This window comes from Arvicola amphibius, chromosome 13 (assembly GCF_903992535.2).
Source record: "Arvicola amphibius chromosome 13, mArvAmp1.2, whole genome shotgun sequence".
Classification (NCBI taxonomy): Eukaryota; Metazoa; Chordata; class Mammalia; order Rodentia; family Cricetidae; genus Arvicola; species Arvicola amphibius.
Window position 1 is genome coordinate 51,544,748 of NC_052059.1, and position 27,232 is coordinate 51,571,979.

The 27,232-nt window shown below is 43.6% G+C and overlaps 2 protein-coding genes across 4 annotated transcripts in view; one reads left to right on the plus strand and one right to left on the minus strand.

Moving 5' to 3' along the window:
* The window catches only part of Ints6 (integrator complex subunit 6), an 82,664-nt gene extending 79,275 nt beyond the window's left edge, over positions 1–3,389 (plus strand). For all 3 annotated transcript variants that reach the window (XM_038309895.1, XM_038309896.1, XM_038309897.2), the window contains one exon: positions 171–3,389. In XM_038309895.1, coding sequence (XP_038165823.1) covers positions 171–264 — 94 coding nt within the window. In that variant the 3' untranslated portion in view covers positions 265–3,389. The remainder of the gene's footprint in view (positions 1–170) is intronic.
* Positions 1,655–27,232, minus strand: Serpine3 (serpin family E member 3). Its single transcript, XM_038309898.1, has 8 exons — positions 26,971–27,232; positions 21,860–22,109; positions 19,708–19,889; positions 17,991–18,189; positions 10,857–10,957; positions 4,606–4,692; positions 4,058–4,141; positions 1,655–1,698 (listed from the first exon to the last, which is right to left on the minus strand). The coding sequence occupies exons 1-8, from the start codon at positions 27,230–27,232 to the stop codon at positions 1,655–1,657; spliced, it is 1,209 nt and encodes a 402-aa protein (XP_038165826.1).

Genomic DNA, 27,232 nt, shown 5'->3' on the forward strand with positions numbered 1-27,232 from the left:
CTAATTAGTTCTTTGTATAGGGTGGAGGTCTCATGAGTTGTGTTGGATTTCATTTTCATTCTACTTGAAAGTGGTCTTTCCCAAAATTAGTTTTTTCTTTTGAAACATGCTAGTTTATGTATGGTGTCCATTAAGAAGTAATTGAGAATGCTCTTCTTTTTCTCACGCAGGTTTAAAAAACGAATGCTAATAGAACAGCTGGAGAACTTCTTGGATGAAATTCACCGAAGAGCCAATCAAATCAACCATATTAATAGCAATTAATTAAAAGAAAATAGAATGTGGCCACTTATTTCACTGTCTTCTCCAAATACAAAGTAAATACAAGACTGTTGTAATCTTGCATTCATTCTTTGACATGCATTGTTGGCTATTTGAAATACTAAAACAGTCTCCAGATCCTCTCCATCATTTTACAGTGACCTTTTCATTTTGGTTTATTTTTGTAATGTGAAAAGTATCACTAATTTTTTTTTTTTAATTTAACAAACTAAAACTATTCTCCAAATCCTCTGCTTGTCATTGGCTCTTGCGTGTCAGTTTCCCTCAGGTTATATTTTCTTAAACCAACCTTTAAAATTGTCAGCTCTGTTAAGGTTGAACTTTGCCAAAAAAAAAAAAAAAATTTAAAAAGAAGTTACTTTGTAATTTTTGGGGAAAAAAAGCACATACATTAAGAACTAGGTAATGTTTTGTATATACAGTTATTTTGGATATATTATTGTAAGTTGTACAAATGTATTTTGAAGAATATTTAAGAAAAGCACTTTTGTTATTCCATCAATAAATGCTCTATTTTACTCTTGTGTGGTTTAGGAAATAATCACATTTAAAGTAACTACTTAGAAACATTCTAAGACAATGGAATTTTAAAGGCCTTGCTTTTTAGCATTGAAAAATACACAACTTAATATTTGTTAAACTATTGTAATTATATGTTACATAACCTGCATTGTCTTTTTTACTATATGTTCTTAGTTTTTGTTGGCCATGCCAACATTCTTCTCTCTTACTTAGATAATGGGAATGGTTACACCTGTGGCTGACAGACAGACACATTTTAAAAAACAACTTTAAGAGTAGATTACTTGAGGTATTACTGGTTTCTTCGCACCCTTCAACCTTTCGCACAGAATTTGGATGACACTCAAGTCTAGCCACTAGTTAGGATTTGGTAGGTTTAGGATACGTCGCATTCTGAAATGTCTAGTATGTAGTAATTTGGTCCCGTGTCATGCTTACGTGAGTCTGTGACATGATTCAGAGGGGATCTCTTGGTTCTGACACTGAGACTGTTATTTAGAAGATGGCTGTGTTCATTTTTTTCTCACTGATTTGCACAGGATAAGGATACCTGGCACCTCCATTCTCCATCCTCACAGGGCTGCACACCCTACAAAGGATGTGACCCTGTGTCCTGACTCATGCACACCTTCATCAATCACTGCTGTGCCTTTTAGTGGTTTGGAGGATCCAATAGAAAAGATTAGGGTTTTTAGATTTGGAATAATTGTGGGGAAAAAAAACTTCCAAAATTATTTTTTTAATTGAATTATTTTTACATTAGTAATATTTGGAAATCACATACCTTTAAAAGAAATTATAAATATTTATGAAGGAAAGCATACATAGAACATTCTTGAGATTTGCTATTTTAGTCAAGGGGATTTGAAACTCTCCCAATATTGAAGACAAACCCTGAAAAATAAAAAGAAGCATTTAATTTGACTTGTAGTATTTTCATATAACAATTCATTAAAAATATCTTACCTCTTCAAAATACCTGGAAGTAATTGAAGATATAATTTAGAGATGGAATTGTTGAAGTGATTCCCTTAGTCAAACGCTGCTACACTCAGTAGGAACTATACAGAATCCAGATTGACCCTTGGTTGTGGATTTGATGGGTTAAGAGTGGGTCAGTGGGAACGCTGGAGTCATTTAGATAGAAGTTACACTTCAGTTGGAGCACCGGGGGAGCTGTCTTGGAAGGGTCCTCGTGTCATAGATCTTCTGCCTTTACTACAGTATCCATTGTGAACCCTCAAGGGAGTTGTAAAATACCAGATTCTTCTGTCTCTGCTCCCCCCCCCCCCCATCTGTCTGGCATCATAATCTTTACATACTAATACTAAAACTTAGTCTCAAAGTTTGCCGCCTATCAAAACTAAAGCTTAAAATTCCATCTCAGGCCTTCGCCTTTTTTAAAATGGTGGGCAAGTTATTAAACTAGTGAAATTTCTACAGAATCCTTGTCAGCAAAGATAAGGGTGGGGGGTATATTGTGAGGGTCAGTAATTTTTAGTCTTTGAGGTCATAGAATGATGCTATGCTGGACAAGTGGTACTTTCCAAAAGGTTGGTATTAGAGTTTAAAGGTAATTTTCCTTAGCTTTGTCCTATGTGTTCCATTTGTTGATTGATTGGTTAATTGGTTATATCAACCTAAGATTTGTAAGCTCTAACAGTGAAGGCTGAGGGTTCTTTTTTAAGATTATTTTTTGTTTTATGTCTTCAGTGTTTTGCCTACGTGTATGTAAGTGTACCACATGTATGCCTGGTGTCTGGAAGCCAAAAAAGAAGGAAGTGTTAGATCCCCTGAACTGGAGTTACAGACTGCTGTGAGTTTCCACGTGGGTGCTGGGAGCCGAGCCTTTATAAGTGAAGAAAATGCTCTTAACAGCTGAGCTGTCTTCCAGCCCCAGCTGAAACTTTATAATTCCTTCAGTAATGTCATCAGAACAACCACCTTCTGGAAAGAAAACGCCACAGGGACTAAGATTTGTGGTGAATTAGGGAACTAGTTAGACCTGTATTTTCATTTTGCTTAGTAGAACAGTTAAAATTTATACCACTGAAATTGTGATGTGTCTTTTCTAGTCCAACAACTTTACGTGGCTTTTATACAGTTGAATTTCAGGAATCCGTTATTTGTCGTCTTATTGTTCTCTTTATTGGATATGAGCTTTTGCAGTGTCTCTTTTGTTCAAGGTTAGTCCTCCCTCTTAGTTTGAGGGCTTAAAACTTATCTTTTTGTTAACTTTTTTTTTTTAAAGCATACTCTCTGCTGCCTGGTCTGAGTGATCAGGGCCATTTTGTCTATTCGCAGTCACTGGGGTTGGGGTGACCATGGTGAAGTACTAAGTGGACATTGTCATGATCCCCGAGTAGATTATTTTCCACGGAATGATTACCTACATCCTTTTTGTCATGAAATGTTCATTTGATTTCTAGCACAAGTTATGGCAGTATACAAATGATTCTCAGATAAAATGATGTTGACAGTATTTCCTTTTAACAATCTGTGTTCAACTATGCTAATTTTCATTCTAACTTTTGGTATTTTTTTTCTTTTCCACAAATAAAAGTAATGCCTGATGTTTAGTTAAAGTAGGTCCACCTTGGCTTGATTTTATTAATCTTGTTCCATATTGTTTTAAACACTACTGAGAATTGCCAACAACTCTTTACTGAGAATCGCTTCCTTCCAAGGCCAATAATTGTTGCAGGAGAACAATTTAAGGGATAATAATAATTCAAAGTCTATTTTCAATATTGCTGAATTTTAGGGATACCTGCTTGTCCTCTGTTGTGCTAGCTAGGCTAACCTGTGCCTACCATCTTTGCATCAAGACTGTTCTGTAGTGCGGAAAAGTACTTGAGAAAGGCCAGCAAACAACATAGAAATCTGTGCATCCCTAAAATACTATAGACTGTGTGACTTCTGTTATGTATCTTGATCTGAAGAAACAGTCTTTTCTAACAAGAAAGGCAAGATTTGATGGACCTGTGTTTTCATGATTTTTTTTTTAAGTTTCCAGAGTAGAAATCTACTCAACTAAAAAGTCAGCACTAGCTACAAATAAATAAAATGGAAAAGTAAAAGCCATGAAGGAAAAAAAGGTTCATTTGTTCTATGAAATAATTTCCCTTTCTCAGGATGTAAGACAGCAGCTGCTAGGAAAACACCATAGAAATAATTTGAGGTTATAATGGATATGTAAAATTAGATTGCTAGAAGGAGGATAAATATCTGAATCCAGTTTTTAAAAGAGTACCTGTGCTATGTTCTCTCAGAAGAAAGATGAAGGGCCGATCTGCTTTAAAAACAGGAGTCCGGGACCTCCTCAGCAGCAACACAGCTGGGGAAAGAATAGACCCTGTCATGTTTCCTGTCCATGGCAAAGTACATGGAAATGTAGATACAGAGGTACTAACCTTGGTTTGTCTTTAAGGAGTCAAAACATCTTAGTGACATTTTACTGTGTGGTACTTGGGGACTGCAAATGGTGAAATTAAAGAGGAAAGATACTATTTTAATCAGTCCTGTGTCTTATTTTTAAAATATTCCATGAAGTAGCTTCCCTCAAAGGTAAAATACTGTATGATTTTATTCCTTGTTGATAGGGAAATGATACTTTGTTAAAATTGGCATCATTACTTTTCAAGATTTTGCCTTCTGTCATTTAAAAAAAAAAAGTTGCATCACACCTGGTCTTGGGCTTAAGTGGTGTGGTTTACAACTGGAGTCAACTGGGCAGACCCAGCAAGGCTAGACCTGGGCGAGCCGCCCCATGGTGCTGAGTGCCTGGGCTTCTGGATGTACCTGTGGCTGCAGATGACCTTGTGCCCTCCTCGGAAAGCTCCATCTTGGCCTTGTGGGTTGCTTCAGAAACATAAAAGCCATCTTGGCCTAATTTGCAAATGACAGAAACGTGAAGTGATTTGTTTACATTTTCTGTACATATCATGTTTGTGTTTGAAGACTCAAGTAAAACTTCGAGACTCCGTGCTACTAGTCCACAGGGAAGGGTTGTACAGAAAACTGCCAAGTCACGTTATCTTTCTACAACTCTCAAGAGCTCTGGTCACTAGATTTAATCTGTCTTCCCCCAAATTAGTAAAGACTGAACCCATAAAGTTAATTTTAAATATTAATATTAAAATCTTTCCTTTAGCCTGTACTTCTAAAACTTAAGTAAGTCATTAGGCTCCCAAAAGTGTGTTATAAAAGTAGATACTATCACCCAGGAATAAGTTCAACAAACATTTTGAGAAAGTTTCCCCTTGACTGTCCTCTTGGGCAGTAGTTTTTAAGACGCTGAAGATAAAAGTCATCGGGTTATATTATGAGAATAATCCAGTGTTAGAAATGCTTGCTGCTCCACAACTCCATTCTTTGGAGCTGACTGCTGCTTTCCTAGTTTGCTTACTGCAAGGGCCGGAACCTGCAGCGAAGTGTGAGGTTACAGCTGTATGTGTGTGCTAACAGTTTCAAAGATAAGCTTAGCAAACAGTCATGAGAGAACTTAGAAAGGGCTTGACAGATTTCTGTAACTGAACAATTCTCCAAAGATGGAATAATGTGTTACAATAAAGGGTGAAGGTCGACGTGCAGAAATAAGGCTAAGCTGCCCAGCCCTTCTGCTTGAGGGGAAGTGCTAATCTAGTATCACACACACTCATTCAGAATTAATATCCAGGTTTCAGACACAAAGCCCATTTCTGCCCAATCCCCTCCATTCAAGAAACTGCCCTCTGTAGTACACCATCTGAGAGACCTAGGTGTTAGCAGTCTTTGATGTACGTTAGGGAGCTTTGCTGGCTAGGTTGTCTGCATTAGTCATGTACACGCAAGGGGGTGGCCCCTGAAGGTTCTGTGAGACTAAAGCGAACCTAGGGTACAGATTCTTGTGTGTCATTGCAGTGACACAATGGGATATCATGAGATGGTTATTCCCACTGTAAGGGAAAACTGCTGGCAGTAGTAGAGTATGGAAGGCGGAAGTCAGTGGATATTCACTTGGTACCAGTGGAGAATCAGATTGTTTCAGTGGTGGTCTTTTTCTGCTTGACTTTGAGAGAAGAAACAAGATTCTCTGTTAATAATTAGCTCCTTCTAGTCCACTGAACAAACAGTGGCAACATTAAAAAATTTTCATAAAGAGCATCTTTGCCAGTTGAGGTTTTACTGTCTGACACTGTTACCACTGTGTTGTCTGAACTACTTTTATATGATTAAACGAGTGCAACTTCATTCTGAAACCCCTTGTCAGATAATATACAGCAAATCCCATGTCTGCATTTGTTTGCCCCCACACACCCTGGGGGGGGGTCATTGTCCTGATATGAATGCCCCTTTGGTAAGCTAGTTTGGACTGTTTTGAGTGTCTAGAAGGCAAATGAGTTGCTTAAGTAGCTTTTATCCCTAACAGATTCCAAGAATGACCCAAAATTGTTTGCATATCCGTAGCTGTTTGCATAACCATAGCTGAGACTACTCATAGCCAGTATGCCACCAACATCACATCTTTGCAATTCTCTGGTGAGAGCTGACCTTTCTGTAGACTATGTGTTTATCTTGTATTCAGTCTGCAATGTGCTCACATTTGTCATGAGGCTATTGAAACATTATGCCACTAATGAACTAACCAGGAAAAGCAGAGGAGTTTTCCTGTCCTTCGCTTTTCTGAATTGTTGGCATCTGCTTAGTGCCATTAATGGTCACAACCTGTTTTTCCCAAGATTTGCCCACAGAATCATCTATAGGTGCTCTTCTGTAGAAAGTCTCCTTAGTTAATGGGGGAGATGCAGGTTAACGGACCCCACGTTGTGAGTAGGAAACTTTCTTGGGACTGCTGATTTGCTAATGTTTGCTGTGAGTGGCTCCAGCAGGACTGTGGTACATAGCTTTCTACCCTGAAGCCACCCTCACCTCCCCTTTCTCCCAGTTTATTAGCTGAACTTTCTGGGAAGCACTTCATAGCCTAGTATAAACATATCAGTGCCTACATACTGTTGCACAACAAATGCGAGGGATTCTTCTCCCTCCTTCCCAGCATGCTGCCCATTCCTCCTCCATGATACTGCCTATTCAAGGCTACCCCCTCTGCCCTCTTACTGTTAGCTCTAGCAAGTGGCCACTGTGGCTTGTTCGCTTTACTGCCTGGTCCAGCTTTCAGAGTAATGCTTAGTACTTGCACGTGTCAAGCGGCGTATGTATCCAGGACTAAGCAGGTCTTTGGCAAGGTTTAATTCCCATTCCTTTGGTTGGTAGGTGCCATCAACCTTTTATATACAGTTGGTAACACATTTGTAAATCATTGTCTGCATTTTGACCTTAACTCCTCATCAGGACAGGGGTAGGACATTTGCTTCCTTTTTCTGATGATTTCCTCTGGGAAGAACTTGTTGCTTATCTTTTCCATTCTTTCACTTAGCTACTTAGACGTGAAGGGTAGGTATGAGAAGTGAAGGGTAGGTATGTAATATACCATTGCAGCTGGCCCAAGACAGAAAAGTGTCTGGAGGAATCTTGGGTGGCTCAACTAGCTAGCTGCTAATTCCTTTCCGTGCAATGTTGACTACTGCCTATGGCCCTCTAGACAATTGCTTTATTCAAATCATTGCATGTAGTTTGAACTTCTTACCAGACAGAAATTGGAAGTTTACTCCCTGCTTAAGAAAACAAAGACTAAGATAGTTTTTAAAGAGTTTGAAATTTGTACCCAAGCAATACCTGAACTGGAGGTATGAGTTTTTTATCAAAGCCTGCTGATGGTACCTAAGGAAAGGGATTGCCCAGAACCTACCTGTTCTCTTCAGTGAGAAAAAAACTGGAGCAAGTTGATAACTTTGTAATCTGTAGAGATAAGGTGTCAGTGGGGAGGGAGAGCTATATCTGGACTCAGGTGAGATCTGGAATATTGAGTTCTTAAAATGCCAAGAAGGAACAGAGAAGTGATTTTTACCCCCTGGGAAAGGAGAATTCTAAGTGATTCTGACTTTGGAATCAAGTGGGGGGAAAAAAGCTTTGTTGGGCTTCCTCAATAATACAAAGTATGGTGACCCCTTGTTAATTGGAGAGAGATGGCTCTGTTTTCTCATTTCTTCTCTTGTAAAACTGCAGATAGCACTGATAGATGACTCGGCAGGTAAAGGTGCTTGCCTCAAATCTGATGACCTTGGTTCAATCCTTGGAAGCCACAGAAATGTGGAAGGAGAAAACTGACTTCACAGAGTTGTCTCTGAGCTCCACACATGTTCATGTACTCCTTTCACCTCAGCACGTACACACAATAAAATTTTAATTTTTAAAACCAAGATTGTTCCATACAATTGGTGAGGTGGGTGGTAACTTCCCTTTTGTTTCAGTGGCCTTGTCTCTGCAGTAGGCAGAAGCCCACTTGGGTAACTGACATGAATGGTCTTGAGTTATGTTTAAAGACAGGCATAGGAAAGCAATAGCTTAGTTGGCAAGCTATATCTATAAAGGGTCAGATATTAAATATTTTTTAAACTATCACCAGTTTTATGTCTGTCCCAGTGACTCAACTTTACTACCGTAGCTAGGAAGCAGCTTTTTGTTATTATTATTAATTTGGTTTTTTTTCCTTTTTCTGTTTTTTTTTCTTTTCTTTCTTTCTTTTTTTTTTTTTTTTTTGGCAGGGTTTCTCGTGTAACAGCTCTGGCTGTCCTGGAACTTGCTCTGTAAAGCAGAATGGCCTTGAACTCAAAGAGATCCACCTTCCTCTGCCTGAGATTAAAGGTGTGCACTCCCACAGCCCAAGAGATTTTTTTTTCTTTTTTTTTTTTTTTTTTTGGTTTTCCGAGACAGGGTTTCCCTGTAGTTTCTAGAGCCTGTCCTGGAGCTAGCTCTTGTAGACCAGGCTGGCCTCAAACTCACAGAGATCCGCCTGCCTCTGCCTCCCGAGTGCTGGGATTAAAGGCGTGCGCCACCACCGCCCGGCCCAAGAGATTATTTTTAGTAAGTAGCGGCTTAATTAATAAAAGCAGGTGTTGTGTCGTCACTTGACTTCTATATTATTAGGACAAAACAATGGAAGGAAATTGTTAAGTCTCAGTAAAAAGCATGAATACAAGCCCCAAATGTATTAACACGTGCTGGATTTTCAAGCCAGATCTGTGAGCCTTGAATTGTATTGGTTTGAACAAATGTAAGTAAATGAATTATGTTAGATGTGAGCCATCTCAGTGGTACTCATAGGACTTGGTAACAGGCTGGAATGATGGCTCAGATGGTAATGAGAACCCAAATGTGATTCCTTGAACCCATGTTAAAAAGCCAAGGGATGTGGTACATGTGTACAGTCCCAGCGCTGCACAGGCTGGGAGGAGCAAGGGAGAAAGGCAGTGGAGTCCCATAGCTTGCTGCCCAGTGGAGCCTAATCCTAGTGAGAGATTCTGTCTCAGAAACAGTGGACCGCTCATCTTACAGGCCATGGGTATTTTTACTTACAGTGGGACTGCAAGATACAGGACCACTACTGTTTAAGGACACAAGATGGACATTTGAATATGTCTTTCTTAGATGCTGAGGGAGAAAGGCCAGGAATTATGAAGGAGCAACTGATTAATGCAATGTTGTGGAAGAGAGGGCCAAGAATAACCTCAAAGCTGCTTTTTTTCTCCTCCCTTTTGGTACCAGGTACCAAACCCAGCATCTTAAAGTTTCTTATTTGGATGTAAAAATAATGAAATTTCCATTAGCCACAGGGATGCCATAGCTGAATTCTGAAGCCTTGAGAAGATGACATGCTTGCCTGTTATTAAAGATAGAATATGCATAACTTGGCTGACCCTTGCCCCTTGCCTTTTTTCGTTTTGCTGTTATAGCTTTCCTTTCCTGCAAAGGTCAAAGCATTCCTCTTAATAAGGAAAATTTCTGGCTGATATTTTCAACTAAGCCAGCAGTATTGCCTTGTTTCTAATTGTATACTTAGGATTGTAGACAGTAGAAAGCTTTACTATTGTCTTATTTGTACATTTAGACAAAGGTGGTAGATGGGGTGTGTGTGTGTGTGTGTTGGAGATGGATCCCAGGACTTTGTGCATGTTCAGCAAGTACTCTATTATGAAGTCTTAGCCCAAAGATGGCAAATTTTAGTACTCTAGATACTTCCTGCCATGCTTTATTTAATAAGTAACTTGCAGTTGTTCTGTCTGGTCATGTCTAAAGCACAAACCTGAACTTGAAGATCAAACTCCCATTATTTTCTGTAATTAAGGAATATTCTGAACCAAGTTTTAGTGCCAGGTATTCCAATGATCTGGTGTTTAAAATTGTAACTTTCCAGTTCATCAAGTAAAAGCATTGTCAAGACCAATGAGAATGTCTGTTGCCGTGTTCTCTCCTCACAGACAGTCTGTGGAGTAGGTACAGTCCAGGGCATTGTGAGTTGGCAGAAGTTGAACAGTGGTTCCCTCAATTAATTTTCATAGTAGATGTTACCATTCCTTTTCTCTTGGGTGTGCAGTGTAAGCTCAGACTGCAGGCAAGCATGGCCCCTAGTGATCAGCAGTAGCATGTCTACTATGGAAAAGAAGTTGAGCGTGGATGCTGCCTCTTAGGGCAAGGTCATAAGAGCAAGGGAAATTTGAGGAATAGATGAAGGAAAGATTTACGCTTATAGCTCATTACAAAAGGCAGGAGGAGTTGAAGGCAACCAGGAAGGGAAAGGGTAGAGACGGGATGACCATGATGCTGATGTGACAGCAGAGAGCAGAATGAAGGTTCTGGTGCTCCCTTGAGTCTCCATGAGAGTCTGGTCTCGGCAGAGGGAGGTCCCTTCACCTACGGCCACTTGCTGTACTATGAAGGTGCTTTCCAACTCCACGCTTAATATCCCCAAGGAGCACCCTCCACTCACCAAATCTAATCAGAACTTGACTTATCAGAGGCACCACACTCTTATAGAAAGCCAAGTGCTTTATTCTTTTATACAAGTGTTTTACTATCAAAAGCTCTATGGAAACAATAAAGGTCCCTTCATCAGTATAACAAAACTGTTCCAATTTAATGCCCCCAAAAGATTGGAAGAATTGAAAACTGATTACCTGAAATTCCTTTCAAGTTGGCTTTGAGTGGGTCAAAAAGATCAGCGATACCCCATGATCTTAAAATGCTTTTTAAAATCAAACTGATTTGGATCCTAAACCTGCAAAACAAAAGCCAACTATCAGGTACTATTTAGAATTCACACTACTCTCTCATACATATATACTACATGGAGGTCATGGCACACTGAAATTCCACCACTCTGTGTTTTTCATTGTTCCTTCTCTTGAGTCATACCTGGGGCTAACTTGACCCCTCTGGGCTTTCCCCAGCTTGTCTACACTGCTCATTTGTGATGGCCCTGCTTCCCTGGACTGTCTTTAAGTGTCCATCCCGCAGCGGTTACCTTCCTACTCAGATGGCCTGACATTTCAAGATGGTACTAGAGTTAGGCCCAGGACCTTCTGCATCCTCGCCAGATTTTCTATTGCTTGAGCTCCACCCCTAGCCTAGTCACTCTGGTTCTTAAAGTCCAGTTGCAAAGTTGTACTCTGAGGGTGCCCAGACCAGTCTGCTTCCTATTAATATTCTTTATGACAACCATAAGTGACCTGAAGAAGAGAAGCTACCTCAGCTCCTTTTATTAATAATATTTAGTGAGTGCTCACACTGTGGTAGATACTAAGATGAGAACTTCATAGAAATGATTCCATCTTCATATAATGGCTATTATTCCTTATGTAGTAGATGGAAAATTCAAGGCATTACATATTTTAAAAAACCTGCTCAAGAATGCCCTAATGAGTATTGGTGCACCTCAGTTCAAATCCGGGGCTACGAGAGTGTGGAAGCCTAGGCATGATCACTTGGACTTCGCTCCTCACATTTGGATAGAATCTCAGACAGAATGGATGCAAAACAGTAGCTATAGTGCCTTGTATAGCTTTTCTACTGTGTAGCAACATTTTCATGTTTGCTGTGTGCAGTATGTGCCTTTGATGTGCAGCAGAGAAGGAACTCAACCTTGAAACTGCCCAGAAACCACAGAGAGCAGAGAGACTCAGCACAGCATTTCCCCAAGACAAAGCACTGATTTGCTGTCTAAGAAGCCTCCAAATAGACTGTGACTGCTCTTATCTTGAAAATAAAAAAAATGAAATATAGTATAAATGGTCTTTTGTAGAAAATCCTTTTGAAAAGCATAAATGCTGACTGTAATGATTAGCGCTATGGACCTGGCTTTTTTAATTTGTTTCCTCTCCCAGGAGCTTCTTTCCAGACCCAGTGGCAAGTTACCCCTCACCTCTATTTCCCTTGTTATGTTTCCCTTGTGTGATAAGCATGACAGCGGTAAAATCTAAATAGCGTTGTGACAATTAAATGAGAACTCGTATAAAGGGTTCAGTACAGTGCCCAGCATGGCTAGGCACTTAGCTTGTGTTTTTGACCGTGGTTTCACAATAATATTAAAGAAACCAAAGATGTGGTGGGTGAGGAAACTGAATAATGTCCATGTTTTAGTAAAGTCAACAAAAGTGGGATCTGATTTCAGAAGATCCCAGTGGTACTCCTATATGATTATATTATATTTTATATTATATTGTTCCAGTGGTGCTCCTATGTGATTATAAAGGCAGAACAGGAAGAAAAGGCACAGTAACTGGAGTGAACAGCTGAGATGCTGCCTGCCCTGTAGAGAAGCTAGAGTCATATTCCATATGAACTCTCAAAAACATAGTAGGGATTGGGTTGAGTACAGCTAAATCCAACATCATATCAATTCTGCCACCACCAAGTAGGGTTTAGTGAAAGAGTGCAAGATGTGTTTAGGCATGAAAATAAGATTACAACATGTTAATAAAGATCACGTGGTCATCTCAACAGCTAAAGAAAAGGCTTGTGACAAAATCTAACGCCTTTTCATGATTAAAAATAAGCAGGACTTGGGGGCCGTTCAGTGATAGAGCACTTGCCTAGCTTGCTTGAACGTTACTATGGAAAGCAACCACAAATGATGCCCAAACAAAAAGCCCAACAAGCATCAAATAGCCAGCCAGCTTGGGACATGAGGTGACTCAAGATGATGAAGAATGTCTACAAAAATCCCCGCAACTAGCATCTTCCCTTCAAGGTTCCCATGTAATAGTCAAGAACAAGGGTAGCCATTCTCGGCACTTGTCTTTGGCCTTGTGGCAGGAGGGTGTAACTACACAAGACAGATCACATCAGAAAGGAGGTGGAGGCTAGCAATATAGCCAGTGGTACAGCACTTGCCTAGCATACAAGAGACCCTGAGTTCAATCCTCAGATACCATGAAAAAAAAGTTGTAAAAATAAAATATAGGTTTTAAAAGAGAAGAAGTAACTCTATCTGAATTGGAGATGACTGTCTTACGTGTAGAAAATACAACAAGAACACTCAAAAACCCTATGAGAGCTCATTTGAGACACCCGAAGCACAAAACTCTCTCAAGAAACAACTGAATAGAAGGAAAGCATCCAAAGCCCCCAGCCTGAGACACCCACGTCAGGAAAAACAGCACTCCCTGACTGGCATACGTATCTGAGACATCCTCGTGTCTAATGCCAACTTGCTGTTTGGGCAGAAACTGGCAAGCTGATCTTCAATTCATAAGTAAAACAGTCTCTAGGAAGAAGAGAACAAAATTAGACTCACCTCCTAATTCCTAGGCTGACTGGTGTTCTAGGAGCCACAATGGCACAACACTACAAAAATACAGAATCTATGCCCATAGAAAGAAACTGAGAGTTTCAGAAATAAATCCATACATCTGGCAAGTTTTTTTTAATGATGATATCAAGAAAATCCAATGAAGGAAAGAATGATCCTTTCAACCAACAATGTATAGGATCCTGGGCATCACCACATCATGAAGGACACGCATGAAGGCTTGTCCCCCTCTTTACTAACCAAATGCAGCTGGCTCTCAAATAACATGGGCTTTGACTGATGGGTCCCCTTAATGTAGATTTTTCTTTATTTTTTGGAATATTTGCAGCAATTGAAAACTTTACAGGTGAACTATAGAGCCTAGAAAAATAACGCTGAAGGGGGAACGTATGTCATGGATAAAATACACATATGGCTAATTTAGCATTCCTACCAGAAGATATGCACAAGCTAAGCTTAACATGCTCTTAGAGACTGCCACACGCAGCAGTTTCTGCTCTTCCACCCTTGAAACATGTGAGCAGATGCACAGATGTTGTGTTGGAGTCATGATGGCAGAAGATTGACACCTGAGATTTACAGTGTGTTACACTGGTGTGATCATTTTACAACCTCTTCAACTGAATGTCTGCAGTGCCCCCCACTGTTCCATGCTGACCATCTCTGTGAAGGTCGTCAGGCAGAAGTGCGGGCATCACTCATTTTTAACCATGCATGTCGTGCACAAAATACATACGGTAGAACTGCTTGATATATCAGGGACAAGAGCAGTCAAGAGCAGGCTATTAGTAGTAGTTTTGGGAGCCAAAAGTTACATGCAGATTTCCTACAACAAGGAGGGTTGGTGTCCTCTGGACCTCAAGTTGTCACAGGTACAATAATTAATTCACAGTGGATCAAAAGCATAAAGTAAGAGCGAAACCTGTACCTTAAAACTCTTAGGAAAACTAGGCATAGACTTTGAGACTTTAATTAGGCGATGAGTTTTAGGAATTACACAAACGGTATCCCCCTAGAAATGCCTGAATACACAAGACCAGAACAATGGTGATATCAATGGACCTGTTAACATGGAAGGGGAAATTTTCTCTGGGTCACACCCCCAGAAAAACAACCACAGGCAGCTAACGACAGCATGTATGTAACAATAATAGTAATTTGAGGAAGGGTTCAAATGAGGGTAGCTGGGAGGGCCTAGAAGGAGGAAAGGGAGGGGGAAAGTGATGCTATTTCTTTTTTTTAAATTTATTTATTTTACTTATTATGTATACAATATTCTGTTTGTGTGTATGCCTGCAGGCCAGAAGAGGGCACCAGACCCCATTACAGATGGGTGTGAGCCACCATGTGGTTGCTGGGAATTGAACTCAGGACCTTTGGAAGAGCAGGCAATGCTCTTAACCTCTGAGCCATCTCTCCAGCCCCAAGTGATGCTATTTCATATCAGTTGAAAACACTGAAAGAAATGCTTAAATAAAATAGTGTGCCCCTGCACTAGAATATTATTCAGCCATTAAAAGAGATGAGATGGATGGAAACAGCCCCATAAACGCTAGCTGCATGAACTATCCCTCAAAAGATAACCCACAGAGAAAGAGTGAAATAGTGGTTGCCCAGCGCCGAGAAGAGATGACTGATGGATGTGGGTTTCTTCCTAAGGTGACCAACATCTTCCAGAGCCTGGAGTCGGTTGGAGGTGTATCTCAGTGATAGAGTGCTTGTCTAGCGCATACAAAGCCCCAGGTTTCATCCCCAGCACCACATAAACCAACTGCCCTGGTGCACATCTGGGAGTCCAGGATTCAGGATCCAGAGGCTGCAGGATCAGAAGTTCCAGGTCATCCTTGGCTACGTGAGACACACTCTCTCTTTATAAATTATACAATTTGTAATTAGTATTTCATGGCTGCACAATTTTGTAAATAAACTTAAAGGGGGCATACAGTGTGCACTTATTTATCTATTTATTCATGAAGACAGGGGTCTTGCTAAATAACTCTGGCTGTCCTAGAACTCTGTAGACAGGCTGGCTCCAGCTCACAGAGATCTGCTTGCCTCTGCTTCCTGAGTGATGGGATTAAAGGTGTGCTCCAGCATACCCACTCAAAGAACACTTTAAAATGACTTTTATGGGCACTATATCCCCATTTAGAAGAGAGAGAAAGAAAGTTCCTTCAGAAAGTGTTGCACATAATGGTAGCCCAGCAGCTTCTTCAAAGAAGAGCAAAGCTCACTTTGTGTGTGTGTGTGGGTGTGTGTGTATGTGTGTGTGTGTGTGTGTGTGTGTGTGTATGTGTGTATGTGTGTGTGATTTGAATATTGCCTTGGGTGTGTCCCCAAAGGTTCTTGTGCTGGAAGCCTGGCTCCCAGGGTTAGTGGTATTGAGTTGGCGGGGGCGTTTGGGATGGCAGGACCTAATAGAAGGTGATTGCTCAGGACAGCCCTTGAGAAGGTAAACCATAGTTCTGCTCTGCTGCTTTCTATGGGAGTGGTTCTCAACGTAAAAGAGGAAGTCAGACCCTCCATCTCTCTCACATCCCTTTCCACCCCATGACTGCTTCTGCTACCATTTCATCTTCTGTGCCGTGATGCAGAGCAGAGGAGATGCTGGTGCCGGGCTCTTAGATATGGAATGTGACCTAAGTGCATTGTATATAGTGAGTGTGTGGTGGTGGTGGTGTGTGTGGTGTGTGGTGTGTGTGTGAGTGGTGTGGTGTGATGTCTGTGGGTGTGAGTGTGTGTGTGTGTGTGTGTGTTGTGGTATGTGTGTGTGGTGTGCTACTGTTATGAACTGTGATGTAAATATCTGATATTCAGGACATCTGAAATGGGATCCCTCTGAAAAGGGTTGTTTGACCCCCCTCCCCAAATGGGTCATGACCCACAAGGTTAGATCCTTGCCCCTAAAAAGTTTACAACTAAACTTTTTGTTTGGTGTGTTTTTGTTTCTTTGGTCTGGTGTGTGTGTGTATGTAAGGTTGCTTTTGTTTATGAAATAAATGGCTTTATTTATCTAAAAATCCCTATTAGTCTTGGATTAAATGCTTGGTACCTTGGGGTGACTGCATATATTTATCAGAATGAGGTTGCTTAAGTCATTGCCGAGGCCCTCGGACGTCCTCCTCTGTCCTGTGTTTTCAGGGTCGCTGTTGAGGGCCAGGGAGAATGTGAGTGTCATGGTCTCCTCTCTCTGTAGAGCTCTGTTTCCTGGGGAGGCCTCCTTCCATTAGCCACTCCAGGCTGAGCTACTCTTCTTCATGAGAGACGGCAGGTTCTTTGCTGTGCTGCCCCTTCTCTCCATGCTGACTGCATGAGCTGCCTTCCCTCCTGCACTAATTAGCCCCAAATGCCACAAGATCAGGGACTCTGGTAGGGGCCGAACGTTTGGCTTTGAGAAAGGGGCTTTGTGTTGGCTTTGAGTTCATCTTGGCTCTTCATTATGCCTGATCTCATTTTAGACCTGGGCTCTGCCTCCTTGGGTTTCTCTTTGTATGTTTTTTGTTTTGTTTTGTTCCAGGAGATGCACTTATTTTTAAAAGCCTGAGTGAGGGAGCTCTGCCAAGGCCTTTGCCTTTACCCACTGGGAGCCCTGGCCTTGGAGTGTGACCAAGGCCCCAAGTGGACAGGACTGAAGAATTCATGGCTGCCAGTGAGCTCCCGGACATCAGTGCTATGCACTTCGTGCTGACCTACAAAGCTATGCTGAACCTACTCTGGCTTCAAATTGCTGGACCAGCTCATCATTTGGCAAACTCCAGGCAGAACTCTTTTGTAAAACAATGAGTTTTGCCAACATCGTTGCTTTGGAAAACAAGAACACTATTACTAGTTTTCTCTTTTTTTTTTTCAATTTATATTTATATCTACTGGATTTTCTTCAAGGACCGAACCTCTCCACTTAGAACAAATGTATCTTCAGCACAAAGATGTCAAGTCTTGAATTTACTAGCTAATTGAGACAGGGTCTCATGAAATTGCTCAGGCTAGTGGGGATCACTCTGTAGCCCAGGCTGGTTTTGAACTTGCTGATGACCATCGTCCTGACGATCTGGGTTTACAGCTGTCCTGCCATGCCTGGAAAAGTCTTGAATTTTTATGTCCTAATTTGTCTTCTATCTAGAATTACACATATGCTTTCTCATTTACACAAGCCATCTTGTCTCTTTGGTTTGGGGGCAATGACAGCTGTACCCACAAGGGTGCCTCCTTGCACTTCTTTATCCCACACTGGCATGCCTGCGGATCAAGGAGGTAGGGACCCGAGTCAGTTCGGTGAGAGTTGCTCATCTCAGGAAGACCAGGGAAGTTAACTCAACTGTATGTGCCATGTTCTACTTTTGCAGTGACTTTAGAATAGCCTCAGATCCCGGGAACTTCTCCTTGGCCTAAGCTTACTTGACAAGCTAGCCCAGTGAGAGGATGGGCCTTGGAGTCTGACTCTACGGACAAGCCCCACTGGTTACCATAGTCATCCCCTTGTGAGGAAGGTGTAGCCACTCACCTGGGGAGAAACACATCCACCCTGGTTCTCTTCAGCCTGGTGGCCCAGAGGCGGATAGCTCTGGCTGTGAGGTGTGGCTCAATGCAGTCCAGAGGGGTGTTCTTGTCTTGCGGAAGCATCAGGAACAAGCTGGCTGTGCTTCCCAGGTACAACAGCTCCAGAGCGTCTACCCTGTGGCCTGCAGCATCCTGGAACTGGCCTAGGGGTTCAGTGGGTCAGGGATTAGCTCTGTCCCGGGAGTCAGGGGAACCAGACAATGCCACAACCTGCGGTAGGTAGCAACAGTAAAACAGAGTGCCAATCTTGGCCTCAGGAAGCAGTCTGAGACTGGGAACTGGTGGGTGACATCGATGTGGGATTCCCCTCTGTATGCTGTGAATATGTTTTATTAGCATTTGTTAATAAAGAAGCTGCTTTGGCCTATGGAAGGGCAGAATATAGCAAGGCGGAAAATCCAAGCAGAGATAGAGGAGGAAAGAAGGTGGAGCCAACTAGGCTCCATGTAGATGCCCAAGAAGCAAGTGGTAACAAACCACAAGCCTTGTAGTAAAATATAAAATAATAGAAATGGGTTAATTTAAGATGTAAAAACTAGCTAGAAATATACCTGAGCCATAGGCCAAACACTGTTGTAAATAATATATTTTTCTGTGTAATTATTCAGGTCTGGAAAATGAAAGAACAGTCTCCACTTACATGTCATGGTCCTTTTACTGATCCTAAAGCCATCTAAGATCTCCCATGGGGCCTTTCTCAAGGATTCACTGCAGCTGAGCCTGCTGGGACGGTGTCTTGAGGGAGCCTGGGCTTATGGAGATCCAGGCTCTTCATGTTCTCTTGTCTTTAAAAAACGGTTTTTAATCTGCATTTCCTATGGAAGCTCCCCGACTCTTGAAACACCACCCAGACCCAACAGAACACGCATCCTGACTGGATTTGGCTTGAGGACTGATCTTGTTTAACTATGACCTAAACAGATAGGTCTCGGGATGGGCAGCAGGGAGTTTGTGGGCAAAGAAAATTGCAGGTTGAAGACAAATCCATGCCACCAAGGCAGAGTGTGATTGCAGAAGGATGTGATTGGTCAGGAGACAGAGTCCAGAAGGACACATTGAACTGGAGGAGGGATCGGGTGCTGCTGGAGGGAGAAGGGAGGCGAGCGTTAGGTGAACCCATTGCAGGCTGTGGCTTATCCTTGGCACAGAGCACGCTGGCACCTACAGCACACATGAGGCCACCAGGCCTCTGCTGGCACTGGGACCCTCCCCCACTGACGGAGACTAGTAACCACAGGCAGGAGGGCCACACAGAGCAACACCATGTCAGAACCAGGAATCCTGTAGTCTGCAGGCCTTCTAGCCTTCGTTTGGTCCTGGATGGGTGTTAGCTATGCCATGAAAGTCTCTTCTAGGAGAGGTGTTTGGTCCAGGCATTTTCGATTTCACATAACATGTTCAGACGCAGTGCAGAGGCCAATGCCACGCATGATTTCTCTTCCACATCTGTGTTCCCAGCATCCAGATGGGCATACCATCCAAAGCTCCTCTGTAAGTCTCCTGCTACGCTGGACTTCCCTTCAGTCCACCCACAACCCGGAGAAAGGACCCTTCTGAAAACATGTGTCCATCCAATCCTGTAAAGCAGAGGCCACCTCCCTCTCTTGCCTGAGTCGCTGGTTTCCTCTGACTTTCTGAATGTGGAGAGGAGGGGGACTCACCATAGCTGACCTCTGCCACCAGATGCATCGTGGGGACTTGAAGGACGAGGCCGTGGGCACAGGTGAAAGGCATGGTCTGCGAGGCCATGGAAGAGAATCTCCTTTGCCAGGTGCTTTGGAAGGTCATGGTGCTCACAATGGAGAGCCAAGAAGACACGGTGCCAGCCTCCCCCGACTGTGGGCTACCCAGGCTCTCGCCTGTAGATAGAAGAACTTGTTCTCTCTCTCTCCCTCTCCTGCTTCATGTTATTTTCAGTTTACCACAAACGTTTTAATTCCTTATGCTGCCAAGGGACCCACAGCTGCTAACTGGCTTTTAACTTATTGTCATGGAAACAGAAAGTGAGAACATGGTCTCAGAGTGGGTCCCTGATGACTGCCCTCTGGCTCAGGGGCAGCAAGGCACCTTAGAACTTGAACCACAGCTTTCTTGCCAGCATGCATCCATTGTGGCTTCCCTCCCTGTTTCTTACTGGTTCCCAGAATGCCCCTGGTTCTGCTGAGTCATTTCCCAGAGCTCAATAGGCGCTGTCTCCCCACGCAGATGCTTGCATGGCCGAGGTTTCAGGACTAGAGAAGACTGCACTCTGCCACCCTCCCCCCCGTCCTTGGAGCCCACTAATTGCTGAGCTGCGTCCCTCACCACACCTTCGCTGGGTCAACTATGTTCAGAACGCAGTTTGGGAGGGCTGTGGTTAAAATGTCATGTAAGAACAGGAAGGAGCAAGCAGAGACAGCTGCTGCCCCAGGCCTTCGACTGTTTAATAATACTCCGTGCCAGGTTCTGCCTAGATGCTGGACGAAATACCTCTGACTTTATGTTGTCGTTCTTCATCTTCCAGACGAGGAGTGAGGCTCAGGGAAGCTGCTCACATACTGCCATCCACCCCGCCACCCACCAAAAGATCCCTGCTCTTGAATCTGAGCAGAGTGGCTCCATATTCATCGCTTCGAATGGCTCTGCCAAGTCTTTCTTTTCCTTCAAGGGAAGCCAGGCCGGGAGTTGAAAGTACCTATGATGGCAGCCCAAGAAGGATATAGGGACTCACTCCTTAATATTGTAACCATGTGTCTGTCTATGTGTTTGTCTCTGTATGGGTATCTGCACATGAGAGCTGGTAACCTTGGATGCTAGCCGAGGGCATCAGATCCCCCACAGGGGGATTAAAGGCCGTTGTGACCTACCTGGTCCACCCTCTTAACTGCTGAACCATTTCTCTGGTCCCAAGGATCACTCCTTGTAAAGTAAATTGCCGAAGACAGCATCGAGCATCTGAAGATAGAGTCCTCCCCGTGCATCCCAGCTTTCTGTTCTGTGTTTAAGCAACACTGGATCTTAAACATTCCCCATTTATCTGTGTCTTTTGTGTGTTTACCGAGAACATGGCAGTCAAACTACCTGTACCAGAATCCTGGCTTGGTGGTCCACGGGCAAGAAAGGAACTTAACCCTTGGTCCTTCAGTTCTTCATTTGTAAAATGGAGACAGCCCCCACCTTTTAGGATTAGCGGGTGAGTGAAATGGAATAAAATTTCAAACAGCACTAACTAAATAAATAAAAGGCAGGCAGATGGCAATGAAGTCCACCCACTTCATAGCAATCACGGCACACGGTGGCTGCCACTGATGGTTGGATTATGCGTAGAAACCTACAGTAGAACCAAGCGAAACTTACTGATTATAACTTGTCCTTTTGTGTGTGTGTGTGTGTGTGTGTGTGTGTTTCCTTAACCTGAGTTTCCCAAAAGCTACTTTTCTGCACCCTGCTGCATTTTGCTCTCACCTGGGGTTAATTGTAGGTGAAAGCAGAACTTGGTGAGAAATGGCCTGCAGAGAGTGACATGGGACCCATCTCATAGGGTATTTCCAGAGGTGATCGGCTTTGAGAAACACCTTTTGGTGTCCGTGTGCTTAAGTATGGGCGTACGTGTGTGTGTGTGTGTGTGTGTGTGTGTGTGTGCATGTGTATTTCTGCTGGGGTGTGAAGAAGAGGAACAGAGGAGCCCCAAGCCAGCTGTGGTTGTTTCACAGAACACGGGTGCCCCTCAAAGGTAATCTGCCTTCTCAACTTCTGCTGTAACTCAGGGCATCCTGAGCCTCACCACGGCTTTGACAAATGATGGGCGGCACTACCCTTAGCCCTGCCAAGAACGATGGCTTTCCTTTACCTGTGCTCTGCCTGGGTGAGCCCCTCGAGACCTCCGTGGCAGTGCTGTTGGGCTCTCTAAAGTTGGCTGGCGCCAGACTGCTGTTGGTCCACCAGGAGACCTGCTCCACAAAGCAGGGAGACAGAGGCGTTCCGGTTTGCATGAAAAGAGTGCAGGCCAGCTCCATCCCAATGCCTTGGCTGGAGTTGTGCAGCGCGGTGTAAACAGCGTGCAGGAACTCTCTCACTCTCGGGTCTGTGAGAAAGGAGTGTTTGTCAGGGCTTGCGCAGCTCCTACCTACAGGTGGTCTCAGAAGCTGTGTCCACCCACAAGTCCCTCACTGGAAATGGCATAGCTACCTGAATTGAAATCCACTAACCCTGTAGCTTAAAAGTTGGGCAGAAAACATGCGAGATCCCAAACAAATCTGGATGGAAGTAGAAAGGCTGTGTTTTCCTGACTTTCTCATTCAGGGACATGGCTGAGTTCTGGAAAAGAGTGTAGCAAGCTTTTTGTGTTGGCATCAGCTCACAAAACGACATGGGGATTTTTTATTAATTATGAAAGCTTGGCCATTAGCTTAGGCTTGTCTCTCTAGCTCTTGTAACTTAAGTTAACCTGTCAACCTGTTTCTGTTCATCTGCATTTTATCATGTGGTTCGGTTACCTTTCCTCTGTCCTGTATGTCTGATTGTTCTGCATCCTCTTGGTGTCTCCCATGCTCCTAGATTCATCCTTCTGACTTCCTTTCTCTCTGCCTGGAAGTCCCGCCTATCCTCTTCTGCCTAGCTATTGGCCATTCAGCTTTTTGTTACACCAATCACAGCAACACATCTTCACACAGTGTACGTTCCACAACAAGGAGAGTATGGAGCTGGGGTATGGCAGGCCGAGTGGGCCATGATGGAATTTCTAGCATGAAGGCTGAGAGTTCTGTGCGGTGTGCTAACCATGGTAGTCAGTGGCTAAGGAGCTGCTGTCCTAGTTAGGCTTCTGCTGCTGTGATTAAACACTATAACCAAAAGCAACCTGGGGAGGAAAGAGTTTATTTCACCTTACAGTTTACAGTCAATCACTGAGGGAAGTCAGGGCAGAAACTCAAGGGCCAGAGCCTAGAGGCAGGAACTGAAGCAGAACCCCGGCCACTGGGTCAGTTGAGTTTTGCCAAGCCATTTATTTACCTCTTGTGTTTAGTCTGGTGAGGTCAAATGACACCCTTGTAAAAAGAAACTCATGTGCATTACAAAACAGAACCCTGCCAGCACTTGGGAGTAGAGGCAGGTGGATCTCTGTAGAGTTCAGAGCCAGCTAACAGAGAAACCTTGTCTTCAAAAAAAAAACCCCAAAACAAACAAACAACAACAACAAACAACCCCCCCCCCAAAAAAAAACCAAAAACAGAACCCTTTCCCTGGGGCTAGACCACCTTCCTTTCCAAGACCTCTGTGCTAAAATGTTCTCATTAATTTACCTAAAATAATAATGAAAATGCTTAGAAGCTGGAGCATTGGAAAACTGCACATTCCCCATGCACCCAAGACACAGAGAATTTAAGCTGGGTCTGACTCAAAAGCCTCCTCCCTGAGGACTGGTTTTCACAGAACTAGAAGTTGCTATGCAAAACTGCCAAGAAGAAAGCAGCCTGCAATCCTACCCAGCATAAACCACAAACAATGACCAGCATGGTAACGAAAATCCAAAAGGTGTAGTAGTGGCACGCATGTCTTGTCCAGTAACCAACAGCTGTCTAACTGGCCCATTCACAGGAGGGGAATCATCCGTTGGTATGGGGAAGCCTAGCCTACTACATGGAATCTTAGAGGCTTAGAGGGAACCCATCCAACACTGCCTTTACTAAGCCAGCATAGTTCCCAAGTGCATTTCAGATATCTATTCTTTATACCACAGATACGAGTAGCTTCTCAACCTTCATCAAAGAAACTTCTCTGCAACAGATTGGAGACCATTTACAGAACACCACAAGTGATGGAACGCTGTTGAGGGCGGCTGACCAATCCCTTGTACTGAGGGGCGTGGGGCCCGCTCCAAGGGGGCAAAACATACCTTTAAATAAAGAAACCGGGGTTTTGGTAGGAGGGCCCCTACCCTTCTTTCTACTGCTTGGTTCTCTGCTCTTCGCTGGAACCTTGGCTCTGTAAGTGTACCCCACTTGTTCCCTTTATTAAAACTGATTCATTCGAAAAAGGCTATTTTTGGTTACTTCCAATATCCGCCTGACCACCACGCTTCATCTGGCGCCCAACATGGGGCACGAACCCACGACCCTGAGATTAAGAGTCCCATGCAGTTCCATCTACAAAACACAGTGCATAAATAGTCCTGTAGTGCCCAGACCCAGCTGATAACATCTGCAGCATGACTCCTTCACCTCAGGAAATACAGCAAGGGAGAGGTGGCTGAAGGATTGTAAGAAGGAGAGGACCAAGCCATCTACTGTGAGACTGTCCCCTACAGGTGGCAGGGAAGATTTACCCACGGTATCTCAACAATATGGCTGCCTAAACAAGGATAACACCAATAAACATACTAATAAAGAAGGGGATCTCATGGAGCCTCAGCCCTGCAGGTGACCAAGGAAGCTGAGAAAGGAAGAAATATCCCTCTTTATGGATGAGCTTCCCTTAATTGGTTATCCAAACACCAAGTGGTCAAAGCCTTGAAAATCATATATATATATAATATATATATATCTATTAATATGATAATATATATATACATATATATACTACACACATACATATATATATAGTATTATAACACATATATATGTATAGATTATACAAGTAACATTAAATGGACAACGATTATATTTATATATTTAGGGGTGTGGTGAATGTGTGTGTGTGTGTGTGTTGGTGGTGAATAGAAAATAAAAAGAGGCCATGATTTCAAAGATGGAGTAGGGGGTAGGAGGTACACACTGGGGTAGGATTTGTGGGAGAGAAGGGGAAGAGGAGAAAAATGATGTAGTATATTTTTATTAAAATATAAAGAATATATTAAAAGTTAAATCCTATGTATTTGTGGTGTTTGTGCAATGCTCACAGAAGCTGGAAGAAGGTGCTGCATCTCCTGGAGCTGGAGTTAGAGGTATTTGTGAGCTGTCTGACATGAGGGCTGGGAACCAAATTTGGGTCCTCTGCACGAGAAGTGTGCACTCTCAGCTGCTATGCTATTATGGGCATCTTCCCATTACCTTTTAAAAGAGAGGCTGGGCTGCAGCAGGGGCTGGCACTGGTGCATGGCTTTAAGCAGGGCACACAGCACAACTAAAATGGAGAGAGGTGCGGAAGACTCTGAGAGGATCACCCGACCCTGTCCTTATGAACTGATGGTGGCGCCATGCGAAAGGAAAGCAGCGTGTGACTCAGAAACTTAAGGGGTCCTGCAATAGAGTCCCTGACATCTAGACAAAGTCTAATGGGCTCTGTGGAAGCCCTGATTTCATCATAGTCCTCAATCAACCAGTTAACGGAGTACAATGATGGGATCCGGTCTCAGAACGGACTCTCCCTTGCATGTCCCACCCAAACCATCCTGACTTGTGTGAGTCTCTGCTGAAGGCTGAAGCACCTGCCTTTTTTTAAATTCACATTTCTTCTTCTTGACCAGATCACACATAATATCTTCTGGGAATCCTCTGACCTGCTGGTGGAATCACAAAAGTACACGGCACCCACCCCATCTACAAAACACATGGCACCCATCCCCATAAACAAAAACACAAGGCACCCATCCCACCTACAAAACACATGACACCCACCCCATCTATAAAAACACATGGCACCCATCCCCATAAACACACACCCATACCTACACACCCAACACATGACACCCACCCACCAAAACACATGGCACCCCGTCTCCATATACAAAACACACGGCACCCACCCCATCTACATGTATTGCTCCCCTGAGACAGAGTGGCTGCCTTCAGAGTTCTCATGAGCATAAACCAAGCTCATAAGCAGTTGTGGCCCTTACAGTAGGAACACCATGACACTTGGTGTGTCGCATGTGCTGACTCTAATGGGAGCCTGTGGACCTGGGCACTGCTATGGTGTATAACTGCTGGGAATGACTAAGTTCTAAACACTACCTTTGGCTTCGGTTGTCCCTAGAGAGAACTGACCTATTTGTTATCCAACAGGAGTGTAAGACTTGTTTTAGCAGTGGCCAGCATATGTACAAAGGGAGACAGGCAATTCAAGTGACTCTTGGGAGACATGATGAGCACTAACCTTGACTTGCCAGCTCAAGGGTCTATGGCGAAGGAGGCCATGGCCAGGCTGGGCTGGCATTATTTCTTGTACTTGTGACAAATCTTAATTCATACAAAGATCACGCCTGTCATTTTCAGTGACACGTTTATTGCCTTGAGGCAGGGTTCTTGCTACACGGCAGAGTGGCCTGGAACTGAGAAATCTGCCTCAGCCACCACAGTAAGCTTTTTATTGGCATCCAGTTCTGAGATTGAGAGGGAGGTTGTGGTTGCTGTAGCCTATAGTCGGTCGGGTATCGAGCTGCATCAGGAGTGTAGGTTAATGTGGGCTGAACTGTGCTAAAGCCTCTTGCTGCTGTCAGCAGAGCTGTTCTGAGCTACACAATGCATAGCTATAAGCTGGTGAATTGAGTACTAGCCAGAAATCACAGAATCATGAAAACAGGTTGGTGGAAAGCATAGTCTTGGGTCTAAAGGGTTTGCACTTAAGTCAAGCCCTGCCATTTATTGACCCCGTGACCCCCAGCAAGTTGCTTCTACCTTGTGCCTATCTACTTCCTCAATAGGGTGGCAATGAAATCATTAATCTTTAATGGTGTTGAGGCCATCAATGAATGTTTATAAGGTGTTTCCCACACTGTCCAGCCTCAACCAACACTATCAAAGGGGCAGTGACTCAAAACTGAGATTCTGCCGTGAGGCTAGAAGGGAGTCTCCACAGCCAAGAACAAGAATAAGTCAGAGTGCTTCCCACACAGCCACACTTCTGTGCCCATGCACGCTAGAAGCTGAGCTTCCCACGTTTGAGAGTCCCTGAACAGAGAGAAGCAGGGACCAGGGGTGAAGAGGAAGCATGGGAGAACAGCCTCTAACCTTGCACGGAATATCCCAGGGCACTTGCTAGCTCCCAGCCCGTGTTTCCCCGGGCTCCAAACTGCAGGATCTCTAGGGAGAGGGACACACTGGCAGGTGAGATGACAAAGTTGGTCCCGTTTCTCTCTGATGCTGCACTCCGGTAGAGGTGAAGGGCAAACTCGGTCTTCAGCAACCACAGGCCTTCGCTGAGGGGGCTGCCTCCTCCTGCCGAGAAGCAGGAGGAGAGAAGGAAGAGGGTGACCATCAGGAGAGACAGCAT